Source organism: Nerophis lumbriciformis, linkage group LG08 (assembly GCF_033978685.3).
Source record: "Nerophis lumbriciformis linkage group LG08, RoL_Nlum_v2.1, whole genome shotgun sequence".
NCBI lineage: Eukaryota > Metazoa > Chordata > Actinopteri > Syngnathiformes > Syngnathidae > Nerophis > Nerophis lumbriciformis.
The window spans coordinates 47245121-47271256 of record NC_084555.2 but is presented as its reverse complement, the minus strand read 5'-3'; the positions used below and the strand labels follow the sequence as shown (position 1 = coordinate 47271256).

The 26136-nt window shown below is 38.9% G+C and overlaps 2 protein-coding genes and 1 non-coding gene across 3 annotated transcripts in view; 2 read left to right on the top strand and 1 right to left on the bottom strand.

The window, feature by feature from the left end:
* Nucleotides 1-24121, top strand: part of LOC133611214 (uncharacterized) — a 261184-nt gene extending 237063 nt beyond the window's left edge. The window contains exons 1-2 of the mRNA XM_061969100.2: nt 13246-13659; nt 20642-24121. Coding sequence (XP_061825084.2) covers nt 13536-13659; nt 20642-22242 — 1725 coding nt within the window. The 5' untranslated portion in view covers nt 13246-13535 and the 3' untranslated portion in view covers nt 22243-24121. Of the gene's footprint in view, nt 13660-20641 lie in introns of the transcript that reaches the window.
* On the bottom strand, nt 383-2073 carry LOC133611927 (uncharacterized). The gene has a single exon (XM_072913731.1). It carries the CDS (start codon nt 2071-2073, stop codon nt 1051-1053), a length of 1023 nt encoding a protein of 340 aa, XP_072769832.1. The 3' UTR covers nt 383-1050.
* On the top strand, nt 12824-12895 carry trnae-cuc (transfer RNA glutamic acid (anticodon CUC)). The gene has a single exon. It is a non-coding gene; the product is annotated as a tRNA-Glu (tRNA).
* Nucleotides 24122-26136: the final 2015 nt, after the last annotated feature.

The following is a 26136-nucleotide window of genomic DNA, read 5'->3' as shown; positions in this document are numbered from 1 at the left end:
CTAGTGTGTGTGTGACAATCATTGGTACTTTAACTTTAACTTTAACATTTTGAGACCAGTCTAACCCTAGAACATTCTATTGCGCCTTCCCAAAATGGTCTGTCTTCCCGATCCCACCACCCTCTCTCTCGTCCCATCTCTGTAGACAAAACAAATGCTAGTCAAAACACATTCCAAAGAACTCAAGGTTAACACACAGTTTACTTGCAGACAGAGCAGCAAGAGAAGAAATGGAAAACACGAGCTGTTTTCAAATATGACTATGGTTTAAAAGAAGTACAACTTAAATTCGGATATATATATTCCGACAGTTGCCTTCTACCCCAGCAAACGATGACGTGTAGCATCACAGAAGTCACCAGGGGGGGGAGGGGGTGGAGGGAGATGGGGCCAGCGCTGCCTGCAGGAGCAAAGGTCACTGCCTCTGTCCATGGTGCTGAGGACAGAGCACCATCAGACGGGGGGGGGGGGCGTGGCAGTGCTGACGGCGAGACACAGCTGGCAGGTGATTAGATTTCACAGGTGGTACGTATTAATCTAATCATCTGTTGTCTTTAACAGTAAGCTGCCGGGAGCAGGAGGGGAGAGAGGATACGGACGTGACTGAAAAGTCACGTTCTGCGGGAGAAAGACTTGGAGAAAAAAATCGATGCACATTAAAAACTTTGTTCAACTTTGCTCGCCTAGCTCCTGTGAAGTGTCTGTCAGTGGGACCGCTAGGAAGCGACTTCCACAGGGGGGTTAAAATAGTTAGTTTTTTTTTTGTCAGTCCATGCATGGTGAAATTGTATGTATGCAATATGTATTATTTATTGTTCATTTTTCAGTTTTTTCATTGTGTTTTACTTTTAAAAACTGTATAAAATGGCACTGCCAAGATGGCGGCTCGTTGCATAAGCTCTGTGCTCTTCTGGTTTATTCTATGTCCTTTGTGTTCTTTGATGTGTCTCTCAAGTTTTTATGTTTTTTTGTCTCTGCACTGCAACCACATAATTTCCCTATGGTGGGATAATTAAAGTCCACCCTCTCTTATCCTAAAATGCTGCGGCTTCATTTGCTGCTGCAGTTCTCACCAGCACACTTGTGTTTCTTACACTGGTACTGATAAGAGAATCTCTCATCACACACGCTGCAACTGAACACTTTCTCACCTGTGTGTGTTCTCATGTGTCTCACAAGTGTGGATTGGTCACAAAAGCTCCTGTCGCACTTTGAACAGGCGAAAGGTTTCTCACCAGTGTGCGTTCTTATGTGCACTTTCAAATGTTGACTTTGTACGAAGCTTTTATCGCAGAATGAACACATGAAAGGTTTTTCTCCCGTGTGCAATCTCATGTGTCTTTCGATCTTATCTTTTTGCACAAAACCTTTTCTGCATATAGAACAAGAAAAGGGTTTCTCACCGGTGTGCATTCTTAAGTGTATTGTCAAATGTTGTTTCAGGGAGAATCTTTTACTGCAAAATGAGCACATGAAAGGTTTTTCCCCAGTGTGTGTTCTCGTGTGTCTTTTCAAATGACAATGGTAATTAAAGGTTTTGTCACAGTGAGAGCATTGAAAGTGTGTGTTGTCAGTGTGACATGTCGTATCAGCTGTAGAGTCTTCATCATCAGTGTCAGGAGAGTGTGACGTTGTGTCGTCACTATCTGACAGTGGAGCTAAGAGCTTGTCTGCTTGTGATCCTCCACAGTGGTCTCCGTCAGCTTCTGTTGTCATGTGATGAGTTGAGCTGCTGCTTGGAGGCTCCGCCTCTCTCTTCTCCTCACTTTCACTTTTGACCTCATCATCTTCACTCTTCACAATGACAGTCAAAGGGAACTCCTCCCGTCCTTCAAGATACTCTCCCTCCTGACTGATGCGGCGTTCCACCTCTTCCTCTTTAAAGTGAGTGGGCTGCGACTTCTCTTCTTCTTTAATATGTGGCTCTTCCTCTTTAAAGTGGGGCGAATGTGACACTTCCTCTTTGATGTGGGCGGACCGTGGCCCATCCTCTTCCTCTTTGATATAGTGAGGCTCTGGCTCCTCCTCTTTCTCTTTACAGTAGGGCGGCCGTGGCTCTTTCTGCTCCATCATGGAGGTCCACTCCGGCCGCTCAGGGAGTATATGTTCTTCAGAGAGGTTTGCAGGACACAAAAAGGGACAAACACATTGTTAGAATAATTGTTTCTAAATTATCACAAAAAACTTTGTGTTACATTGAGTTCTGTCAAGTAAGAAGACAAAAGCTGTCTTTGAGGCCTACCAAGAGTAAGGCTCGTAAAACTCCACTGTGTAGGGGGTGGAGGGGTCAAGATGGCTTTTCAGTCACGTCCGTATCCTCTCTCCCCTCCTGCTCCCGGCAGCTTAATGTTAAATACAACAGATGATTAGATTAATACGTACCACCTGTAAAATCTAATCACCTGCCAGCTCCTGTCTTCTTTCATGTATGGTAATCAACAGAAGGATGTTGTTCTGGCCCAAGGACTTCAAAGCGGACAGATGGCAGGATCTGCCCAATTTCCAGACAAACTCTTTTTGAAATATTTTATGAACTCTCTTTGAACTATTTTATGGAACTATTTTACGACCTCTTCTTTTGAACTATTCTGTAACCAAAGGCAACGATGTTTACGACCCACTTCCCTCTGGAAGTGGAAGCGGTGGTCAGGTGGTCGGAGAAAGTCAAATAAAGAAGGAGGAGTGCAATCTTTTGGCAGAGCGTGCTGGAGATTGTAGAAGGATACAATGTCCGGGCGACTCTCCTCAATGTATTGAGTCCAAATTGAATTCTGTCTCTGTTTAATTCTTTGCCTCTTGTCTTGTTTAATAGATGTCATCAGTGTTTGAACCTGACACACATGTGTTAAAAAAAAGTCTCACTTTGCTCATTTGCACCAGCATATGTTCTGATAATATCTTTGAGGATTTCACCAGTCACCGCATTGACATTCTAAATGTCATAAACACACTAAATCACAAAATACCAGAAGGGATGCAAGTCAGGAAAACACACAAAATAAATACAGCAGGTGAATCGTACATACAGACAAGATAGCTGCTTGTTCACCTGAAAGATAAACTATAACAGGACTAAAAATTGTAAACCTACATTACAAAAAACCCTGCAAACTCAAATGTGGGAGAAAACGGGACGAATATTCAAGACGAATTATAAAGATCAGAACGACTCACAGAAAAATAAAAACAAAAAGCAGACCAGGGATTCAATTCAAAAGTGATATATTCTTGTTTTGAAAATTTCAGACATATTCTTATAATGTTGTACTCTTGTTCTACAAAACCCACAACCAGTGAAGTTGGCATGTTGTGTAAATGGTAAATAAAAACAGAAGGCGTTATTGGTGCAATAGACATACTGACATAATTACTCCCATTAGCTTCATTATAGCCACCTCGTGCTTTCCCTACATTACAAATTACAATGCATTAAAAAAAAACGTGTTCTTGTCTTACACAGAGATTGTGAATCCATCCATCCATTTCCTACCGCTTGTCCCTGACAGGCAAAATTCCAAAAAAAAGTGCAGCTCCTCTTTAAAAGGGAATTGCCTATCGTTTACAATTATTATGATGTCTCAAAGTGTTATCATGTGCTAAATGTTTCCTTACCATTATTGCTATGTTGTCTATTACCATTGTTGGTATATTCATTATTCCTACATTGTTGATACAAATTATTGTTACAGTGTAATAATTATTGTTACCTGTGGTAATGCCACTATGATACAACATCTGTATTATAATCCTTGAACAAAGTAAGAGTGAAACTCATGTGAATAATCACTGAATGGAGAACTGGGGGTGGGATTAAATAACTTATCTTCTTCCCACTCCCTTTCAGGCAAAACTGGACAATCATGCATTACTATACATTACCTTTTGCACTATATTAATTTATATTATTATGTGTTGTCAACTTTGTACTTTTTTTTTAATGTCATTGCCTGAAATAAATAAATAAATGAAAATGAAAAATTATGAAAGCCATGAAAACTGATGTATTTTTTATGAAAACTGATGTATTTTTTTTTTATGCATTCTAAATCATAAATAAACAAATTAAAGTCCATTTACAACAGAGTCAATAGGAAATACTCTATTCCGCCCATAAAACCCAATAAATAACCACCCAAAATCCACCAATACTCCATTTACATTTTGTGACTTGAAAAATAACCAAGTATTAGTGATATTGTTATTACAAACCCCGTTTCTATATGAGTTGGGAAATTGTGTTAGATGTAAATATAAACGGAATACAATGATTTGCAAATCACTTTCAACCCATACTGTCGGAGGCAGATATTTACATATATCCGAATTTAAGATGTACTTCTTTCATTTCTTAGTCATATTTGAAAACAGCTCGTGTTTTCCATTTCTTCTCTTGATGCTCTGTCAGCAAATATACTGTGTGTGTTAACCTTGAGTTCTTTGGAATGTGTTTAGACTAGCATTTGTTTTGTCTATAGAGATGGGACGAGAGAGAGGGTGGTGGGATCGGGAAGACAGACCATTTTGGGAGGCGCAATAGAATGTTCTATGGTTAGACTGGTCTCAATCAATGTATATTGGCAAATCTTTGAGAATATACAACAAAATACCTATTCTGTCTCTGGTGGTTTTTCAACTCAGCTTTAAGTGTCGGAAAGAACTTGGGAGCGAATTGTGACTTGAATTCCCTGGGAGGAACAACTGGTCCAAAAACGCTACAATACTCAATTGAATATGCTACAAAGACAACATATTTGATGTTCAAACTGATAAACTTTTTTTTTTTTTGCAAATAATCATTAACTTTAGAATTTGATGCCAGCAACACGTGACAAATAAGTTGGGAAAGGTGGCAATAAATACTGATAAAGTTGAGGAATGCTCATCAAACACTTATTTGGAACATCCCACAGGTGAACAGGCAAATTGGGAACAGGTGGGTGCCATTGAACATCAAATATCTTGTCTTTGTAGTGCATTCAATTGAATATGGGTTGAAAATGATTTGCAAATCATTGTATTCCGTTTATATTTACATCTAACACCATTTCCCAACTCATATGGAAACGGGGTTTGTATAAATGTTAGAATAATTATGTGCAAAGTTATCACACAACTTTAGTATGCTTAAAGTCTGTTGCTATAGTTATTAGCTAGTGTTCTCAAGTTCGATTTTTGTATTTGTGCAAAGTTGGCAATCCAAAAGATTGCCAGCTGTCTCTATCAGTGTTGTGTCCAGACTTGGCCTGCTGACTGCCAAGGCTGAACATCGCCGTGACGCAGACAGAGCAGAGACAAGGCGATATCACCAGCGTCAACTAATCTTAATTTATTCTATAATCATATATTGTGTCTAACTGGAGTTGTCGAGATTACCCCCTTCCCTCAGCGACAGCTTCAGTGATGTAATAGGGACCTTCCAAATAAATAGAGGAGGCACGCGGGCTGGACTTTTAGAACGTAGTTTGGATCTGTAACTAGAATACAGCCCAAAACACGTGTCTCCTCGAGCTAAATTGAACTCTGTCTCTGCATGGTTCCTTGCTTCTTGTCTGATTATTAGATGCCATAAGTGTTTGAACCTGACAATAAGCGCTAACAAAGACAAACTATTTATAGCGGCGCCGTGATCAGAAGTTTGGTCAATAAATAAATCAGGAATCAGAAATCACGCCTCTCACCTGGAAAGTAGAAGGATGGAGACGTATTCCGACAAGTTGGTACACTTTGGCAGCCAATTTAGACCCGGAAATGGCGAGAACGACACGAAAAGACGCTTGGTTACACCCCACTTTTCTTTGTGAGGATTATGAGTCATTCTTCATCTAAACGGGAATAAAACAAGAATATATCAGTCGGAATCTTAATGACAGCAGACATTGTACAGTAACTCACTACGTTGCCATGCACTGAATTAGTCTGATTTCTCAAATAGTTTGTAAAGTTTGAGTGTCCCTGCACTCTCTCTAATACGACTATTGGTCGTACGCCGTGTGCCTCCCAAACATTGAGGGGCTCTTATTTCCTTTCAGAGCGAATAAATGTATTGCTTTTCCGGTTGACTATGACGTCACACCAAAACAAAGCATCTTTGCGACTCTTTATAAGTCAAAAATGAAGCTCTGATGTACACAATGTTCGCGGTAACATTGTCACATATGACAAATATTAAGTTTCTAATGGCTATGCTGATGTTATAGAAATACATATTTGTCACGTATGGCACAGTGGCCGACGGCGGTGTGCCCCACTAACATGACGCCACAACCAAGAGGTCTCGGAGCAAATGCAGGCAAAGAAAGAATGTCAATCCAATCCAATCCACTTAGACTTAGACTTCCTTTTTATTGTCATTCAAATTTGAACTTTACAGCACAGATAAGAACGAAATTTCGTTACATAAGCTCATGGTAGTGCAGGATAAAAAAGCAATAAGGTGCATATATAAATAAATATATATAAATAATATATATAATATATATATATAAAATAGATAAATATATACAAATGTACATAATAAATAGATTACTGTACAGATAAATATATTGCACTTTTTCACATGCGTCCACGTTTATGGATGTATGTTATATTGTCTTTTTTATTCCAGCGAGTTAATCCATTTTATTTGTATAGCACATTTAAACAACAAAAATGTTTCCAAAGTGCTGCACAACAATATTAAAAACAATATTCAACTATTATCCTTGGTGCCATCAATGACTGAAAAAAAAAAAAAAATGTATATATATATATATATATATATATATATATATATATATATATATATATATATATATATATACACACACACACCGGTATATATATATATATATATATATATATATATATATATATATATATACATTAGAGATGTCCGATAATATCGGACTGCCGATATTATCGGCCGATAAATGCTTTAAAATGTAATATCGGAAATTATCGGTATTGGTTTCAAAATTATCGGTATCGGTTTCAAAAAGTAACATTTATGACTATTTAAAACGCCGCTGTGTACACGGACGTAGAGAGAAGTACAGAGCGCCAATAAACCTTAAAGGCACTGCCTTTGCGTGCCGGCCCAGTCACATAATATCTAAGGCTTTTCACACACACACAAGTGAATGCCAAGCATACTTGGTCAACGGCCATACAGGTCACACTGAGGGTGGCCGTATAAACAACTTTAACACTGTTACAAATATGCGCCACACTGTGAACCCACACCAAACAAGAATGACAAACACATTTCAGGAGAACATCCGCACCGTAACACAACATAAACACATCAGAACAAATACCCAGAACCCCTTGCAGCACTAACTCTTCCGGGACGCTACAATATACACCCTGCTAAACCCCTGCCCTAACCCCGCCCACCTCAACCTCCTCATGCTCTCCCAAATTCCAAGATGCTGTTTTGAGGCATGTTAAAAAAAATAATGCACTTTGTGACTTCAATAATAAATATGGCAGTGCCATGTTGGCATTTTTTCCCCATGACTTGAGTTGATTTATTTTGGAAAACCTTGTTACGTTGTTTAATGCATCCAGCGGGGCATCACAACAAAATTAGGCATAATAATGTGTTAATTCCACGACTGCATATATCGGTATCGGTTGATATCGGAATCGGTAATTAAGAGTTGGACAATATCGGAATATCGGCAAAAAAAGCCATTATCGGACATCTCTATTGGCAACCCATCCATCCATTTTCTACCGCTTGTCCCTTTTGGGGTCGCTGGAGCCTATCTTAGCTGCATTCGGGCGGTAGGCGGGTACACCCTGGACAAGTCGCCACCTCATCGCAGTATCTGGCAACCTCAGTCATGAATTGATTAACGTGGACCCCGACTTAAACGAGTTGAAAAACTTATTGGGGTGTTACCATTTAGTGGTCTATTGTACGGAATATGTACTGTACTGTGCAATCTACTAATAAAAGTTCCAATCAGTCAATCAAAATGGAGAGTGGGAGAGGGACGACGGAATTTTGACCGTGATTGCAGTACCATTTCTGGCCACATTCCTACGTCTGGCACCTTTAACTAAGATAACAAAAACTTTGTGAAACACTTCCACACCTGGCTGTCAATCACGGCGGTCTCGACCAAGTGTTGATTCATGTTAAAGGTGCAATACAAATATAAAGTTAGTAAACATGTGAGAGTAATACGTAAACAAACCTGTTCTGTGTAAAACAACTTGATCTTCTTGAAAACAGCGTCCAGTAGTTGATATTGTCACTCCTTCTCTTCTGTTGGAGAAAGTTCCTTGTCGTATCTCTTCAACAGCCACGATTAATGGCTAATTTACCGACACTCTCAGCATATGTAATTTACACATTTATACACTAACACTTGATCTTGTTGTTGATAACGTCCGCGTCTCTTTCTTAGTAGCGCGCAGGCTAAGCTAACTAGCAAGCTAAGCGAAGCCTGAGAAGCTTTGAAGTTCACTGAGACATGTCTGACGCAAATAATACATTTTCGTTTCTTCACACGATATGCGAATAAGTAAAAATGCCGAAATGAAGGATTTAACGCAGACTTCAAAGCCACAACGCTATATTGTTGTTGTCGTCGCTACCCTATCAGTCCACGCATGCGCGAAGTTTGTCTGCTTTTTCTTCTTCTGTGGTTTAACAGCGGTTGGCAGGCAATCGTGTGGTTACCGCCATCTACTGATATGGAGTGTGGACCGAGATGCAACCCAACTCTATATTCTTTTATTTAACCCTGTCTTTTTGAAATGTAATGTTTTTGTATCCTATAACCGACTTAACCTTCTCTTTCGCCAACTTATTTCCCTTTCTCCATTGCATTTCCCACACTATAATATATATAATCTTAGAGAAAAATGTAAACTAAAACATTTGTATGCACGTACAACACTTAAGACCTTCAGAATATCAGTATGTGGAATTAAATGATGGAACGGATTAAGCAAATAATTCATACTTGCCAACCCTCCCGGATTTTCCGGGAGACTCCCGAAATTCAGCGCCTCTCCCGAAAACCTCCCGGGACAAATTTTCTCCCGAAAATCTCCCAAAATTCAGGCACACAATATAAACAGCGTACCTGCCCAATAATGTTTTAACTGTAGAATGATCGAGGGCGAGTTCTTGGTTTCTTGTGTGGGTTTATTGTTAGGCAGTTTCATTAACGTCCTCCCAGCACGGCAACAACACACAACAACAGCATTTCGTCTACCATAAAGCAGTTCGTCTGCCGTAAACAGCAATGTTGTGACACTCTTAAACAGGACAATACTGCCATCTAGTGCATTTGATGAAAGCACTTGTTGCGTGCCACACAGCAATGCATCATCAGAGAGGGCGTTCAGCATGGTTAGAAAAATAGTGACAAATAGAACAAGGATGGACAATTCAACCCTTAACTCAACAATGAGTAGATGAGTGTTATGTGTGTGTATATGTGTAAATAAATGAACACTGAAATTCAAGTATTTCTTTTATTTATATATATATATATATATATATATATATATATATATATATATATATATATATATATATATATATATATGAAATACTTGACTTAGTATTTATTTTATATATATATATATATATATATATATATATATATATATATATATATATATATATATATATATATATATATATATATATGAAATACTTGACTTGGTGAATCCTAACTGTAAATATACTCCTCCCCTCTTAACCACGCCCCCAACCACGCCCCCGCCCCGCCCCCCACCCCCCACCTCCCGAAATCGGAGGTCTCAAGGTTGGCAAGTTTGAAATAAATCAAACAATGTACTAATATGATCCACTACAAGAAACTATTCAAACTTAAAGTGTTTACAAAGTACAAAGAAGAAGAACCATGATAAACATTATGAATTTATCTCATCCATTCATTCATTTTCAAAATAATCTTACTCATCTCACTATATGAAATATAACTTACTTCACCGAGTATTAATAAAATTATCATTTAATTTTTATTGTGATTATTTATGGAGTATATTGTGAATACATTGAAAACAGGAAGTGAACAAAAGATTTAGCAACTGTTATGTAAAAGAAAAGGGGTAGGATTAAATAAGCTTTGCTTCTTCCTACTCTTTTTCAAACATGTTGAAATAAGAAACTGGAAATTGTGATGTATCCCAGTCATACTTGCCAACCCTCCCGATTTTCCCGGGAGACTCCTGAATTTCAGTGCCCCTCCCGAAAATCTCCCGGGGCAACCATTCTCCCGAATTTCTCCCGATTTACACCCGGACAACAATATTGGGGGCGTGCCTTAAAGGCACTGCCTTTAGCGTCCTCTACAACCTGTCGACACGTCCGCTTTTCCTACATACAAACAGCGTGCCGGCCCACTTACATGATATATGCAGCTTTTACACACACATTAGTGAATGCAAGGCATTCTTGGTCAACAGCCATACAGGTCACACTGAGGGTGGCCGTATAAACAACTTTAACACTGTTACAAATATGCGCCACACTGTGAACCCACACCAAACAAGAATGACAAACACATTTCGCACCGTAACACAACATAAACACAACAGAACAAATACCCAAAACCCCTTGCAGCACTAACTCTTCCGGGACGCTACAATATACACCCTCGCTACCACCAAACCCCGCCCCCCCCAACCCCACCTCAACCCCTCCGACCCCCCCTCAGCCCCCATCTCACGAATTCAATGTTAGCAAGTATGGATGTATCATGTTGTATGCTTGCATGTTCCAAATAAACTCAAACTCAAACACTTTCCATCTGACCCACGCCCACATTGAGCCCCGCCCACTTGCCCTCACATTGAGCTCCGCCCACACTTGCCCTCACGTTCGACCGCAGAAGAAGAATGTCCGCAGAGCGTAGAATAAGTAAATCTGTTTGCAAAATGGAGTTCAACGAGGGTTTCTTTTATGTGTTGACGCGCTCTTTTACAATATTTGTTACAGCCAAGGAAGAAAGTAATATTATTCTATTTTTGAAATTCGTTATGCTCGTGATGGTCAGATGAATGCATCGGCACAAGTTAAAGTTAAAGTACCAATGATTGTCACACACACACTAGGTGTGGTGAAATTTGTCCTCTGCATTTGACCCATCCCCTTGTTCACACCCTGGGTTGAGGGGAGCAGTGGGCAGCAGAGGTGGCCGCGCCCGGGAATCATTTTTGGTGATTTAACCCCCAATTCCAACCCTTGATGCTGAGTGCCAAGCAGGGAGGTAATGGCTCCCATTTTTATAGTCTTTGGTATGACTTGGCCGGGGTTTGAACTCACAACCTACCCATCGCAGGGCGGACACGCTATAACCACTATGCCACCGAGTAGGTGAGACAAGACTCCACCTGCTGGCCAAATGTATAATCACAAACAGCTGTATCTTAACGTGTGATGCATTGAATTGACAATGACAATGAATCACAATACATGCTTGCCAAAATGATTTTTGCCAGTTAAATTAACAAGGTATTGTAGCGTCCCGGGAGTGTTGCCGCTGCAAGGAATTCTGGGAATTTGTCCTGTTGTGTTTATGTTGTGTTGCGGCGCAAATATTCTCCCGAAATGTGTTTGTCATCGTTGTTTAGTGTGGTTTCGCTATAACGGCACAGGTTTATGATGGTGTTGGCATTGTTTATACGACCACCCTTAGTGTGACATGCATGGTTGTTGACTAAGTATGAACATAGTGAGCGCACAAAGCATAAGAACAAGTATATGCATTTTATTATTTACATTTGATTATTTACAATCCGGGGAGGTGGGATGTGGTGGGGGGAGGGTGTTAGTCTAGTGTTGTAGCTGCCTGGAGGGCATACTTGCCCACCTTGAGACCTCCGATTTCGGGAGGTGGGGGTGGGGGTTGGGGTGGGGCGAGGGCGTGGTTGGGGGCGGGGCTAAGAGGGGAGGAGTATATTTACAGCTAGAATTCACCAAGTCAAGTATTTCATATTTATATATATAAATAAAAGAAATACTTGAATTTCAGTGTTCATTTATTTACACATATACACACGTAACACTCATCTACTCATTGTTGAGTTAAGGGTTGAATTGTCCATCCTTGTTCTATTCTCTGTCACTATTTTTCTAACCATGCTGAACACCCTTTCGCAGGAACCCAGAAAGGTTTCGAGTACCACCAAAAAACCTGAATCTCTGAAGACAGTATACAAATCTGTGTTAAAGGTGTACAAATCCTGTTTGTATAATAAGCATGTTATTTTTTTACAAATGAGGGTTAAGAGTTCAGTACTAAAAAAAAAATTAAAAAAATGTGGCTTAAGTACAGTTTTTTAATTGAGCTGCTGCATTTTTTGGTTGGGTTGTTTATTTATTTTGAGTAACTTCTATACATTTCTAAAAGGGGAGGAATGTAATAGTGATCTATGTTTGTCTGTTGCCATCTCCTGGTGAATGTTGGCTATAGCGTACTGGGGTTACTTTTTGGTTGGCCAACGATTTATGTGGTGTTGCGCACCTGACGTCACTCAGGTCCGCATGGAGCTGGAGGGGGCGTGGCTTCCAGCTCCGTCTGAATTTCGAGAGATTTTCGGGAGAAAATTTGTCCCGGGACGTTTTCGGGAGAGGCGCTGAATTTCGGGAGTCTCCCGGAAAATCCGGGAGGGTTGGCAAGTATGCTGGAGGGGTTCTTTTAGTGCGGTTTTGAAGGAGGATAGAGATGCACTTTCCTTTACACCTGTTGGGAGTAAAGCAGGAGAGATAAGAGAGAGGAAAGGGGAGCGTCCGCCTCGCGATGCGTGCCAGTCAGAAAACGTGATTGACAACAGGCCATCATAGCATTTCACTTCCCTGGTGGTCTAGTGGTTAGGATTCGGCGCTCTCACCGCCGCGGCCCGGGTTCGATTCCCGGTCAGGGAACTACCTTTTACCATGAATCATAACGTGGACCCCGACTTAAACAAGTTGAAAAACTTATTGGGGTGTTACCATTTAGTGGTCAATTGTACGGAATATGTACTGTACTGTGCAATCTACTAATAAAAATCTCAATCAATCAATCAATCCAAAATACTGTCAAAGCGCTTTGAGTACCTTGAAGGTAGAAAAGCGCTATATAAGTATAACCCATTTATCATTATTTATCAGCAAACTGTGCCATAACGTCACCATCCACATCCGGGGAGTGGCGCTAATGCACTAAATCAACTTGCAACCGCCGTTAAACCGAAGAAGAAGAAGAAGACACATAGGCTCCTCCCCTACATGAAACAAGCTTCAAGCTTCAGTTCCTTCCTTTTATTCCACACTCGCTTCTAAACCTCGCCACATCTCTTCGCGTCTCAACAAACCACACTTTACTAATTCGCCGTGTCAGGCTAAACCCGCAACTCGTCTCAGTGAACTTTTGAAGCTTATTAGGCTCGCTCAGCGTGCTATAGTTAGCTCAACTTGCTAGTTAGCTGAGCTTGTTAGCTGCTAACAAAGAGACTTTGATTTTTGTCAACACGTCGCTAAGCAGAGATCAGATGTGAGTGTAAAGTGTTGTGATTGTGTGAAAATGTGCGAAAGAACGATAGCAGAGTACGAGGAGGAACTTTCTCCAACAAAGAAGGAGAAGGAGCGACAACATCAACTACTGGACGCTGTTTTCAAGAAACATCAAGTTGTGTTACACAGAACAGGTTTGTTTACTTTTTACTCTCACATGTTTACTAACGGCCCTGCGATTAGGTGGCGACTTGTCCAGAGTGTACCCCGCCTACCGCCCGAATGCAGCTGAGATAGGCTCCAGCAACCCCCCCCCCGCAACCCCAAAAGGGACAAGCGGTAGAAATGGATGGATGGATGGATGTTTACTAACTTTATAGTTGACTAATAGGGCATACTTGCCAACCCTCCCGGATTTTCCGGGAGACTCCCGAAATTCAGTGGCTCTCCCGAAAACCTCCCGGGACAAATTTTCTCCCGAAAATCTCCCGAAATTCAGGCGGAGCTGGAGGCCACGCCCCCTCTAGCTCCATGCGGACCTGAGTGACGTGTTGACAGCCTGTTCACACGTCCGCTCTCCCACAATATAAACAGCTAATGATCGAGGACGAGTTCTTGGTTTCTTATGTGTGTTTATTGTTAGGCAGTTTCATTAACGTCCTCCCAGCGTGGCAACAACACACAACAGCAGTCAAGTTTTCATCTACTGTAAAGCAATTCGTAAACAGCAATGTTGTGACACTTTTAAACAGGACAATACTGCCATCTACTGTACATGCATATGTGACCCACCCATAATGTGTCACATTTTTGTGTTGATTTATTTATTTTATTTTGTGGTTTGAATTCGTTTTTGGAGCTGTCATTACACATTTATCAGTATTCACATTGGTCAGTAGGGGGCAGTAGGGCGTTTCTTCCCAATTGAATGCTATCACCTGCAGACCGGAAGTGTCTTGTCATTCTGATGAGTGCGACCAGTCTGTGAACAATTGAAACGTCCTGTGTGCTTTTTCCTCCTGTATAACAGGTTAGTTTTGGTGAATCGACTCACTGAATAATATCCATGTGATCTTTATAAGTTTAAGTACACATTCTGATGGTGGAGCCTAACTCTAAAGTGTTTGTGAGTTGTAGTTTGTATTTGTGAATGAATCCAGTGCAGAGCTGCAGTAATCAATACAAAATGGCGACGTGAGTACGCAATGTTTATATAAGAACTTCTGATCCTAATTCAGACTCCCAAATTAGAGCTCCCGTTTTCTTATTGATTTTATAATGTATATTTGTATTATGTGTGTGTTCTGAAATAGTGACAGAGAATAGAAACAATTCAACCCTTAACAATGAGTAGAGGAGTGTTATGTGTGTGTATATGTGTAAATAAATGAACACTGAAATTCAAGTATTTTTTATTTATCTATATATCTATATATATATATATATATATATATATATATATATATATATATATATATGTAATAAAATATATATATATATATATAGCTAGAATTCACTGAAAGTCAAGTATTTCTTATATATCTCTCTTAACCACGCCCCCCGCCCCACCCCGACCACGACCCCCACCGCCCACCTCCCGAAATCGGAGGTCTCAAGGTTGGCAAGTATGTAATAGGGACAAGCGGTAGGAAATGGATGGATGGAACATGAACATGGCATGTTAGACTAATTTTGATTAAAAGGTGAACTCACTCATGTTATTATTGCCTTTTGAAACGCTTAACATGTCAAAGTCAATTGACTTGAATGTATTTTAATCCGCAAAAGCAATGTGGTTGCAGATTATCTCTATTTATACAGTAGGCAATTTCAAGCTTTTTTATATTATCCATTCTAAGCTCATGTTGTCTGACGTGTGTTGTATTATTGACTATTTATTGTGAGCCATGTATGTGTAGTCTATACGAACCACGACAACCTGCTGCTCAAATGTAATTGCTCATTGAGGGATTAATAAAGTTGTCTGAATTTGAATTGAGAGAAGATAGTAGCAAGAAAGAATGAGAGAGAGTAATCTTCAAGATGTTTACATCTGCTTTGGGAAATGTGAGAGGAGGGATGGGAGGGGTTTGGGCGAAGTGTCTCACCCTGGGAGGGGGAAGGTGGAATGCGCAAAACACACTTTATCTGATTGTGATATCAGCCAACAGGAATGTCTTCATCAAACAGGAAAAAGTCAATGTCTAAAAGGAACCCATTTGCAGAACAACCTCTTTTACCAAAAGACAAATACAATATAAATTAGTTATCTCCCAACATCACAGCAGACTTTGTCCTGTTCACGGAGAAGGTGGGGGTTTGGAGACGTCTCCGCAGGAATGCATCAGGGCTATAAAAGTGTCTTATCTTTGACAAAACCCAGGCCGCCTGCAGCCAAGACAAAGCAACACACACCAGCACTTGCGCTAAAATTGTTAGACAAGAAATTACTCAATTATATTTTTCACCATACATGGTTACAAATCACATCCAAATCCACTACAAAATATAATGAGTAATAAGCAAACCACTCTCTCTCTCTACCCCTACTCATGTTTGGCACATTTCATCTGTATTTGAAGTTTCTGATTGATCACAAAACATTAAGGATGTCATCAGGAAAGTAAACAAGGTAGGAGTGGAACTCTCACATACTCTTAATATATATATATTTTTTCATTGATACTTAGTTTCGTCAAAGTCTGATGGGGTTTTGTTAATAACAATTCAAAGTAATGTGTTGTTGTTCAGTCTGTTAGCTATAGCTTGCTTTAATTAATACACTAAGCTGTCAAGACTTGGTCTTGGGTGTATGCTTTTCCGGGATGCAACGGAAAGTTGGCTCGGGCGAGACGGGAATGTGAGTACATTTTTTATTTAAAGACTATAAATACAAAACAAGGAGGTAAACAAAAGGCGCGCACAATGGCGGAGAACAAACTATGAAACCAAACACTTGCACAAAGGCAAAAACTATGAACAACAAAAAACACTAACTGTGGCTTAGTAAACAAAAACTTACTTGGCATGGAACCGGCATGAAAAAAGACCAGCAAGGATCATAAGGGTGTGGAGAGTGTGCAGAAGCATAAATATGGGGATGTCGTCAGAACGACAAACTGAAAACAATGAACTTAAATACTATAGACATGATTAACGAAAACAGGTGCGTGACTCAAAATGTGAAACAGGTGCGTGACGTGACAGGTGAAAACTAATGGTTGCTATGGTGACAAAACAAAGGTGCACAAAAAGTCCAAAAACCAAAACGCACATGACCAAAACAAAAACATGATCACACAGACATGACATAAGCTAACTGAAGTGACTCTGATCATATCCTGATAATAGTGTAAATCATACATCTTTTATTTATGTACACATGATCGTAGTTACATTATGATCTTGCTCTGCTGCTGAGCAAGAAAATGCGTGTGTGTGTGTGTGTGTGTGTGTGTGTGTGTGTGTGTGTGTGTGTGTGTGTGTGTGTGTGTGTGTGTGTGTGTGTGTGTGTGTGTGTGTGTGTGTGTGTGTGTGTGTGTGTGTGTGTGTGTGTGTGTGTGTGTGTGTGTGCTCAAAGATGTATCGAAATGTTTTAGTACGACTTTGGTAAGCTATAAAGCCGCACCGCTCAAACGATTGTCGGCGCATTAAACATACAAGTATTATCATGGTGTGTGTATAAGGTAAGACATATTAAAAGCAACCGTTCTTACCTTCTGGTACCTGCTGATCTGTATTTGGGATCTGCATAAATCCTGAAAAATTGCGCGGGTCCGTCTTTGTAGTCCGTGCCGACACCGTAGTCGATAAGCTTCTTCTTTTTCTCTATCTTCTTGTTATGGGACATTCATCCTCCGCTGTTGCCATTTTTGATATAAAGTAGTGTAAAGTTCTTACTTATATCTGTCAGTAAACTCGCCATGAAAGTGCTAAAACATACCGGTGTAGTGAGTTTAATTATTCACCCAAGGAACTTTAGTTATTAGAGTTCTGGTCGAACGTTTTTTCACGGGACACATTTCCGGTGTTGTTGTTGTTTCCGGATGAGGAGATGCTGCTCCGTTATTGATTTAGGTAAAGTCTAAAATGTCGTTAAAACAGTTAGCTCCATCTTTTGACACTTCTTCCACTCCCGTCCTTGCACGCTACACCGCTACAACAAAGATGACGGGGAGAAGACGCTGTCGAAGGTGAGCCACGTAAATAAGAAGCGACTGTCAGAAAGCGGCTTGAAGATGATCTGTAAAACATCATCTATGCAACATTTTGAGCAAAGAACCACCATCACATGTTATGTAGACCACAAGGAAGTCTTTTACATTTAGAAAAACATAATAATAATATGACTCCTTTAATGCGCCCTATAGTCCGGAAAATATAATATTCCAAAGTCGAGGACCAGCTAAAGAAAAAGACCAATTGGATGTTTGAAAGTTCCCACACATATGACGGAGCAGTACCATGAACTACCGGCTTAGTTGGCCACATGCGTGGACAGCACCTTTTACCTCTTATTTCCAAAATTGTGTACACTACTGAATTGGGGTCTTATGGCCCTTATGTGGACACTTATACTGCCATCTGGTGGTGTCAGAAGAGTATAACATACAATGGAATATGGAAAAAACAGTGTAAAAATAAGAATTAGCATGTCACTAAACATGAAGTACACGTTTGTGTACTTATGGACTAAGTACATCATATCAAAAGATGATTCTTAGTTTTTATTCTAATTAGGGTCCAATAAGCCCAAATAGCAAAGAGAAATTAAAAAAAGCATGTAAACAAACAGCATGGGCCTTAAGAGGTTAAAAACAAACACTAAAGGTTAAAAAACGAACTCCAAAACAGACTTCCTGTAAACCAGTGCAGAACTGGATAATGCAGTTCTGTGGTTGAGTGTTGCTGCAGTATTTCATACCAGTTGAAGGGCAAAAAAAGATGAAAACAATCAGAGTAAGGTGATAAAAATATTTTTTGAAGCATTTTTTGAGCTAGTTCATGCGATAATTTGATTTCCTTTAGTACTTGTAAACATGCGACTGAGCAAAGCTGGATTATTCTAAAGCAGGGGTCACCAACATTTTTGAAACCAAGAGCTACTTCTTGGGTACGGATTAATGCGAAGGGCTACCAGTTTGATACACACTTAAATAAATTGCCAAAAATAGCCAATTTGCTCAATTTACCTTTAACTCTATGTTATTATTAATAATTAATTATATTTATCTTTGTGGAAACACTGATCATCTTAATGATTTCTCACAATAAATATATATAGAAACAGATAAATATCAATATGAACTATACTAGGTCAGAGTTAATTTATATTAAACACAAAAAACACTTTACATTTTAAGTGTTTATATATATATACGTATATATTGTCATTTGTAAGTTACATGTAAGTGTGATTTAAACAAGAATAGCTAAATAATAAATATATATATATATATATATATATATATATATATATATATATATATATATATATATATATATAAATGGGTATTTTTGTCTGTCATTCCGTCGTACATTTTTTTTCCTTTTACGGAAGGTTTTTTGTAGAGAATAAATGATGAAAAAAACACTTAATTGGACGGTTTAAAAAAGGAGAAAACACGAAAAAAATGAAAATTAAATTTTGAAACATAGTTCATCTTCAATTTCGACTCTTTAAAATTCTAAATTCAACCGAAAAAAAGAAGAGAAAAACTAGCTAATTCGAATCTTTTTGAAAAAATAAAAAAAAGAATTTATGGAACATCATTAGTAATTTTTCCTGTTTAAGATTAATTTTAGAATTTTGATGACATGTTTTAAATAGGTTAAAATTCAATCTGCACTTTGTTACAATATATAACAAAGCTATATTTCTAACAAAGACAAATCCTTATTTCTTCTAGATTTTCCAGAACAAAAATTTTAAAAGAAATTCAAAAGACTTAGGAATAAGATTTAAATTTGAGTCTACAGATTTTCTAGATTTGCCAGAATAATTTTTTAAAAATTTTAATCATAATAAGTTTGAAGAAATATTTCACAAATATTCTTCTTCGAAAAAGCAGAAACTAATATGAAGAATTAAATTCAAATGTATTTATTATTCTTTACCATAACAAAAATACATTTACTTGAACATTGATTTAAATTGTCAGGAAAAAAGAGGAAGGAATTTAAAAGGTAAAAAGGTATATGTGTTTATCAATCAATCAATCAATCAATGTTTATTTATATAGCCCTAAATCACAAGTGTCTCAAAGGGCTGCACAAGCCACAACGACATCCTCGCTACAAAGCCCACATAAGGGCAAGGAAAAACTCACCCCAGTGGGACGTCGATGTGAATGACTATGAGAAACCTTGGAGAGGACCGCATATGTGGGTAACCCCCCCCCCTCTAGGGAGACCGAATGCAATGGATGTCGAGTGGGTCTAACATAATATTGTGAGAGTACAGTCCATAGTGGATCCAGCATAACAGTAAGAGTCCAGTCCACAGTGGGGTCAGCAGGAAACCATCCCGAGCGGAGACGGGTCAGCAGCGCAGAGATGTTCCCAACCGATACACAGGCGAGCGGTCCACTCCGGGTCCCGACCCCGGACAGCCAGCACCCCATCCATGGCCACCGGACCTGAGTGTCTCCCCCTCCACAAGGGATAGGGGGGAGCAGAGGAGAGAAGAAAAGAAACGGCAGATCAACTGGTCTAAAAAGGGGGTCTATTCAAAGGCTAGAGTATACAAATGAGTTTTAAGATGGGACTTAAATGTTTCTAAATCTTTAAATGTTTAAAAATCCTAAAATCATTTTTAAGGTTGTATTTTTTCTCTAAAATTGTCTTTCTGAAAGTTATAAGAAGCAAAAAAAAAAAAATGAAGTTACTTAAACAAGTGAAGATCAAGTCTTTAAAATATTTTCTTGGATTTTTCAAATTCTATTTGAGTTTTGTCTCTCTTAGAATTAAAAATGTCAAGCAAAGCGAGACCAGCTTGCTAGTAAATAAATACAATTTTAAAAATAGAGGCAGCTCACTGGTAAGTGCTGCTCTTTGAGCTATTTTTAGAACATGCCAGAGGGCTACTCATCTGGTCCTTACGGGCTACCTGGTGCCCGCGGGCACCGCGTTGATGACCCCTTTTCTAAAGTATGTTGGTCTTCTTGTGCCTTGCAGGTGCACGTGAAGAACATCTCCCTGGGCAGCAGGAGTGGATCTCCTGGACGGAGCAGGAGGAGCCACAGGCCCCCCAACTAAAAGAGGAAAAGAAGGAACACAGCATCAGTCAGGAGGGAGAGCGTATTGACGGATTGGAGGAGGTTGATGTCACCAGGAGGCTGTTGACTGTCTTTGTGAAGAGTGAAGACGATGAGGTTAAAAGTGAAAGTGAGGAGAAGAGAGAGGCGGAGCCTCCAAGCAGCAGCTCAACAGAAGCTGAAGGAGACCACTGTGGAGGATCACAAGCAGACAAGCTCTTAGCTCCACTGTCAGATAGTGACGAGACAACCTCACACTCTCCTGACACTGAAGATGGAGATTCTAAAGTTGATACGACATGTCACACTGACAACACACACTTTCAATGCTCTCACTGTGACAAAACTTTTAATCACCGTTGTAATCTGAAAACACACATGAGAATACACACCGGGGAAAAACCTTTTTCCTGTTTAAACTGCGGCAAAGATTTTACTCAATGGCAACATTTGAAAACACACATGAAAATGCACACTGGAGAAAAACCATTCATGTGCTCAATTTGCCGTAAAACATTCTCCAGGAAGGAACATTTAAAATTACACACCAGAGTACACGCCGACGACAAACCCTTCATGTGTTCAGTATGTAGTAAAAGATTTTCTCGGAAGGAATATTTGAAAGTTCACACGAGAATACACACTGGAGAGAAAACTTTTTCATGTTCAGTCTGTGCTAAAAGTTTTTTACGAAACACCGAGTTAAAAAAACACACGAGAACACACACCGGAGACAAACCTTATTCTTGCCCAAACTGCGGTAAAGATTTTACACAAAGGCAACATCTGAAAGTACACATGCGAAGACACACTGGAGAAAAACCTTTTTCATGTTCAATCTGTGGTCAGGGTTTTACACAAAATAGTACTCTGAAAGTACACATGATAATACACACCGGAGAAAAAACATTCTCCTGCTCGGTATGTGCTAAAGCTTTTGCAAAGAATAGTCATCTGAAAGTACACATGAGACGACACACTGGTGAAAAACCGTTTACATGTTCAACCTGTAGTAAGGATTTTTTAGAAAACAGTGCTTTGAAAGTACACATGACAATACACACGGGAGAAAAAACATTTATGTGCTCAATTTGTTGTAAGAGATTCTCCCGGAAGCAAAGTTTGAAAGTACATACAAAAATACACACTGGAGAAAAATATTTCTCCTGTTCAGTCTGCGGTAAAGGTTTTACACACAACAGTGATTTGAAAGTACACACAAGAACACACACCGGCGAAAAACCATACTCGTGTTCAAGCTGCGACAGAAGCTTTTGTGAACAAACAAAACTCGCAAGGCACACGCGAACGCACACCGGCGAGAAACCATATTTCTGTTCAATCTGCAACAGAGGCTTTGCTGACCAGTCGGCACTTAAATTACACGTGAGAAGACACACGGGTGAGAAAGTGTACAGTTGCAGTGCGTGTGGTGAAAGATTCTCTTATAAGTACCAGTGTGAGAAGCACAGGTGTGCTGGTGAGAACGGCAGCAGCAAATTATTTGATGATTTTGAATAAATTGTCAAAACTTTAAATTCAAACATCACCACATATAATGTGTGACATCATTGTGTAGGTGACACAATCTTGTTAATATGCCACTACTATTTAGAGATTGTAATTTTTAGTATATTGCTTTAATTTCAGTCAAATACACACATTCATATACAACATAGTGTTCATTTCATATTCTGTTTACGGTGGATCAGGGGTTAGTGTGTGTGCCTCACAATACGAAAGTCCTGGGTTCAATCCTGGGCTGGGGATCTTTCTGGATGGATGGATATTTTTTCCATAAAGTAAAAACAAAACACAAAACAGTCTTAGTTACCTGAGATACTAAGTATGTCATTATTATTGTCATGTCTGTGTAATCATGTTTTGTTCTAAGTCATGTTTTGTTTAGTTTCTGGCTTTTCACTCCCTTGTCTTGTTTGCATGATTACCCATTAGTTTCACCTGTTCCACGTTTGGACTCATTGTGCACTCTTGTTTGTCACCATAGCAACCATTAGTTTTCACCTGTCACGTCACGCACCTGTTTCACGTTTTGAGTCACGCACCTGCTTTCACTAATCATGTCCATAGTATTTAAGTTCATTCATTTTCTGTTGTTCGTCCTGACGACCACAACACATTTATGCTCTGTTCATGCCTGATACTTCTTTTCATGTCAATTCCTCAAGCAACGACTTTTGTCCAAGCCAAGTAAGTTTTTGTTCCATATTTATAGTCTTTTTGGTTTCATAGTTTGTTCTCCGCCATTGTGCGTGTTTTTTGTTTGTACTTTTTTGCTATAGTCTTTTGGTTTCATAGTTTATTCTCCGCCACTGTGCGCGCTTTCATTTATTCCTTTTTTTGATAATAATAAATCATGTACCTTCATTCCCGTCTCGCACGAGCCAACTTTCCGTTGCATCCTGGAAAAGCACACACCCCGGACCAAGTCTTGACAATTATGACTTAGTACGTCATTATTTTGTCATTATTATGACTTAGTAAGTCAATATTTTGACTTACTAATTTACTAAGTTAAAGTAATTACTCCAGCAGGGGTCCTCTCCAAGGTTTCTCATAGTCATTCTCATTGACATCCCGCTGGGTTGTGAGTTTTTCCTTGCCCTTATGTGGGATCTGAGCCGAGGATGTCGTTGTGGCTTGTGCAGCCCTTTGAGACACTTGTGATTTAGGGCCATATAAATAAACATTGATTGGTGATTGATTGAAGCAGTAGAAAATGGATGGATGGTGTTCATATGTTTTTAAAACAAATATTTTTTCATTGAACAGTACAAAATGGTTATATTTAACATACTAAAATGTGTATTTAGATATTAATGATTCCGTTTTATGATTATTCATACATATTTTTATACACGTTCTTAAACATGTGAACTTTATGAAATGTTTCCTTTTTGTAATTTTAAAGGTTTCCATGGATAAACTCCTTTTATATAATATACATATTTTACATTTGTTCATAACTTTGCTTTTGAGTGCACATACATTTCTTTTAATTCATATTTACCATCTGAAATATATTCTGGACCACTTCTGGAAGCATATTATTTTTTTACTTTAGACATCATTCAAACAGTTGTGTATTGTACAATATTTACTTTTAAAATGTGTGACTTCATGAATCATTTGTGTGAGACAAAGCTACGAACAATGGGAGACCGGGCTTTCTGCTCCGTCGCTCCCAGTCTGTGGAACGCTCTCCCTGACCACCTGAGGACACCACAGACTGTGGATGCTTTAAAAAAAAAAAAGGCTTAAAAATCCTTCTTTTTTTAGATATATGCATACTAGTTTTAGCTATTTGGCTGTTCTAGTTTTTATTTTATTTTTTATTTTTATTATCTTTTTATCTTTATTTTTTTAAATACACTGTAGCACTTTGAGGTTGTTTACTCAATGTTAAGTGCTTTTTACAAATAAAATCTATTATTATTATTATTATCATTATAATCCATTCTATTAATTACTGCCAATCTCTTTTGTAATATGAATATTGCTTTTCTGATTGTTTTATATGAATGTCCCCAGACCTTAATGCAATAAACAATGTATGCTTCAACAAAAGTTTGGCACAATAAATATAGTGAATATTTATTGTGTGTGTTCTATTTCTCATTTTATTTGTGTATTATTAGTGAATGAAAATAATCATAACATATCATTAGTGTATATACTGGTAGTTAACCCATACTTGCCAACCTTGAGACCTCCGATTTCGGAGGGTGGGGCGGGGGGCGTGGTGAAGATATATATATAAGAAATACTTGACTTTCAGTGAATTCTAGCTATATATATATAAAATAAATACTTGAATTTCAGTGTTCATTTACAAACTACAACTCACAAACACTTTAGAATTAGGCTCCACCATCAGAATCTGTACTTAAACTTATAAAGATCACATGGATATTATTCAGTGAGTTGATTCACCAAAACTAACCTGTTATACAGGAGGAAAAAGCACACAGGACGTTTCAATTGTTAACAGACTGGTCGCGCTCATCAGAATGACAAGACACTTCCGGTCTGCAGGTGATAGCATTCAATTGGGAAGAAACTCCCTACTGCCCCCTACTGACCAATGTGAATACTGATAAATGTGTAATGACAGCTCCAAAAAGGAATTTAAACCACAAAATAAAATAAATCAACACAAAAATGTGACACATTATGGGTGGGTCACATATGCATGTACAGTAGTTTAAAAGTGTCACAACATTGCTGTTTACGGCAGACGAACTGCTTTACGGTAGACACTGTTGTTGTGTGTTGTCACACGTCACTCAGGTCCGCCTGAATTTCGGGAGTTTTTCGGGAGAAAATTTGTCCCGGGAGGTTTTCGGGAGAGGCGCTGAATTTCGGGAGTCTCCCGGAAAATCCGGGAGGGTTGGCAAGTATGAGTTAACCCTCCCCTGGCTTTTAATTAAGGGTTCTTTCACGCACCACAGTTACGTGCTATAAGAAACAAAAGTGAAAGTTAAACATAACTATGCGATTCTTCCACAAAAAAAAAATATATTAAATTTTTTCCATCACCTCAGCCTTGTTTCCAAATGGTGCTTTTTGTGGATGAATACACGTGAGCTTTCATGTTGTTATGACGTCAGTGTTGCGTGCACAGTGACGTCTTCCATGCTAGATTTGACTACATTAGGACGAATTAGTACTAACATAGAATTGATAATGAACATAATTTCACCACAAATGTAACAATAAAAATGACGTTAATACACTATATTGCCAAAAGTATTTGGCCGCTCATCCAAATGATGAGAATCAAATGTCCTAATCACTTGGCTTGGCGTATAAAATCAAGCACTTAGGCATGAAGACTGTTTCTACACACATTTGTGTAGTCTCTCTTTTTTTGATCAAATAACATTAGAGGATTTGCTACGACGTGTAAATGGGATAAAACAAACAACGTGTTTACTTGACCCACTTCCTAGAAAACTTATCAAGGAGCTTTTTGTAATATTAGGTCCATCAGTGCGAAATATTATAAACTTATCACTTTCCTCTAGCACTGTTCCCCGAGCATTCAAAAAAGCGGTTATTCATCCTCCGCTCAAAAGATCTAACCTCGATCCTGACCTCATGGTAAACTACCGATTGGTGTCCCACCTTCCCTTTATTTGTAAAATGCTCGAAAAAAATTGTTGCACAGAAGCTAAATGAACACTTAGCGTCTAACAATCTCTGTGAACCAGACTGCCGATATTATCGGCCGATGAATGCTTTAAAATGTAATATCGGAAATTATCGGTATCGGTTTCAAAAAGTAAAATTTATGACTTTTTAAAACGCCGTAGGGAGAAGTACAGAGCGCCAATAAACCTTAAAAGCACTGCCTTTGCATGCCGGCCCAGACTTTTCACACACACAAGTGAA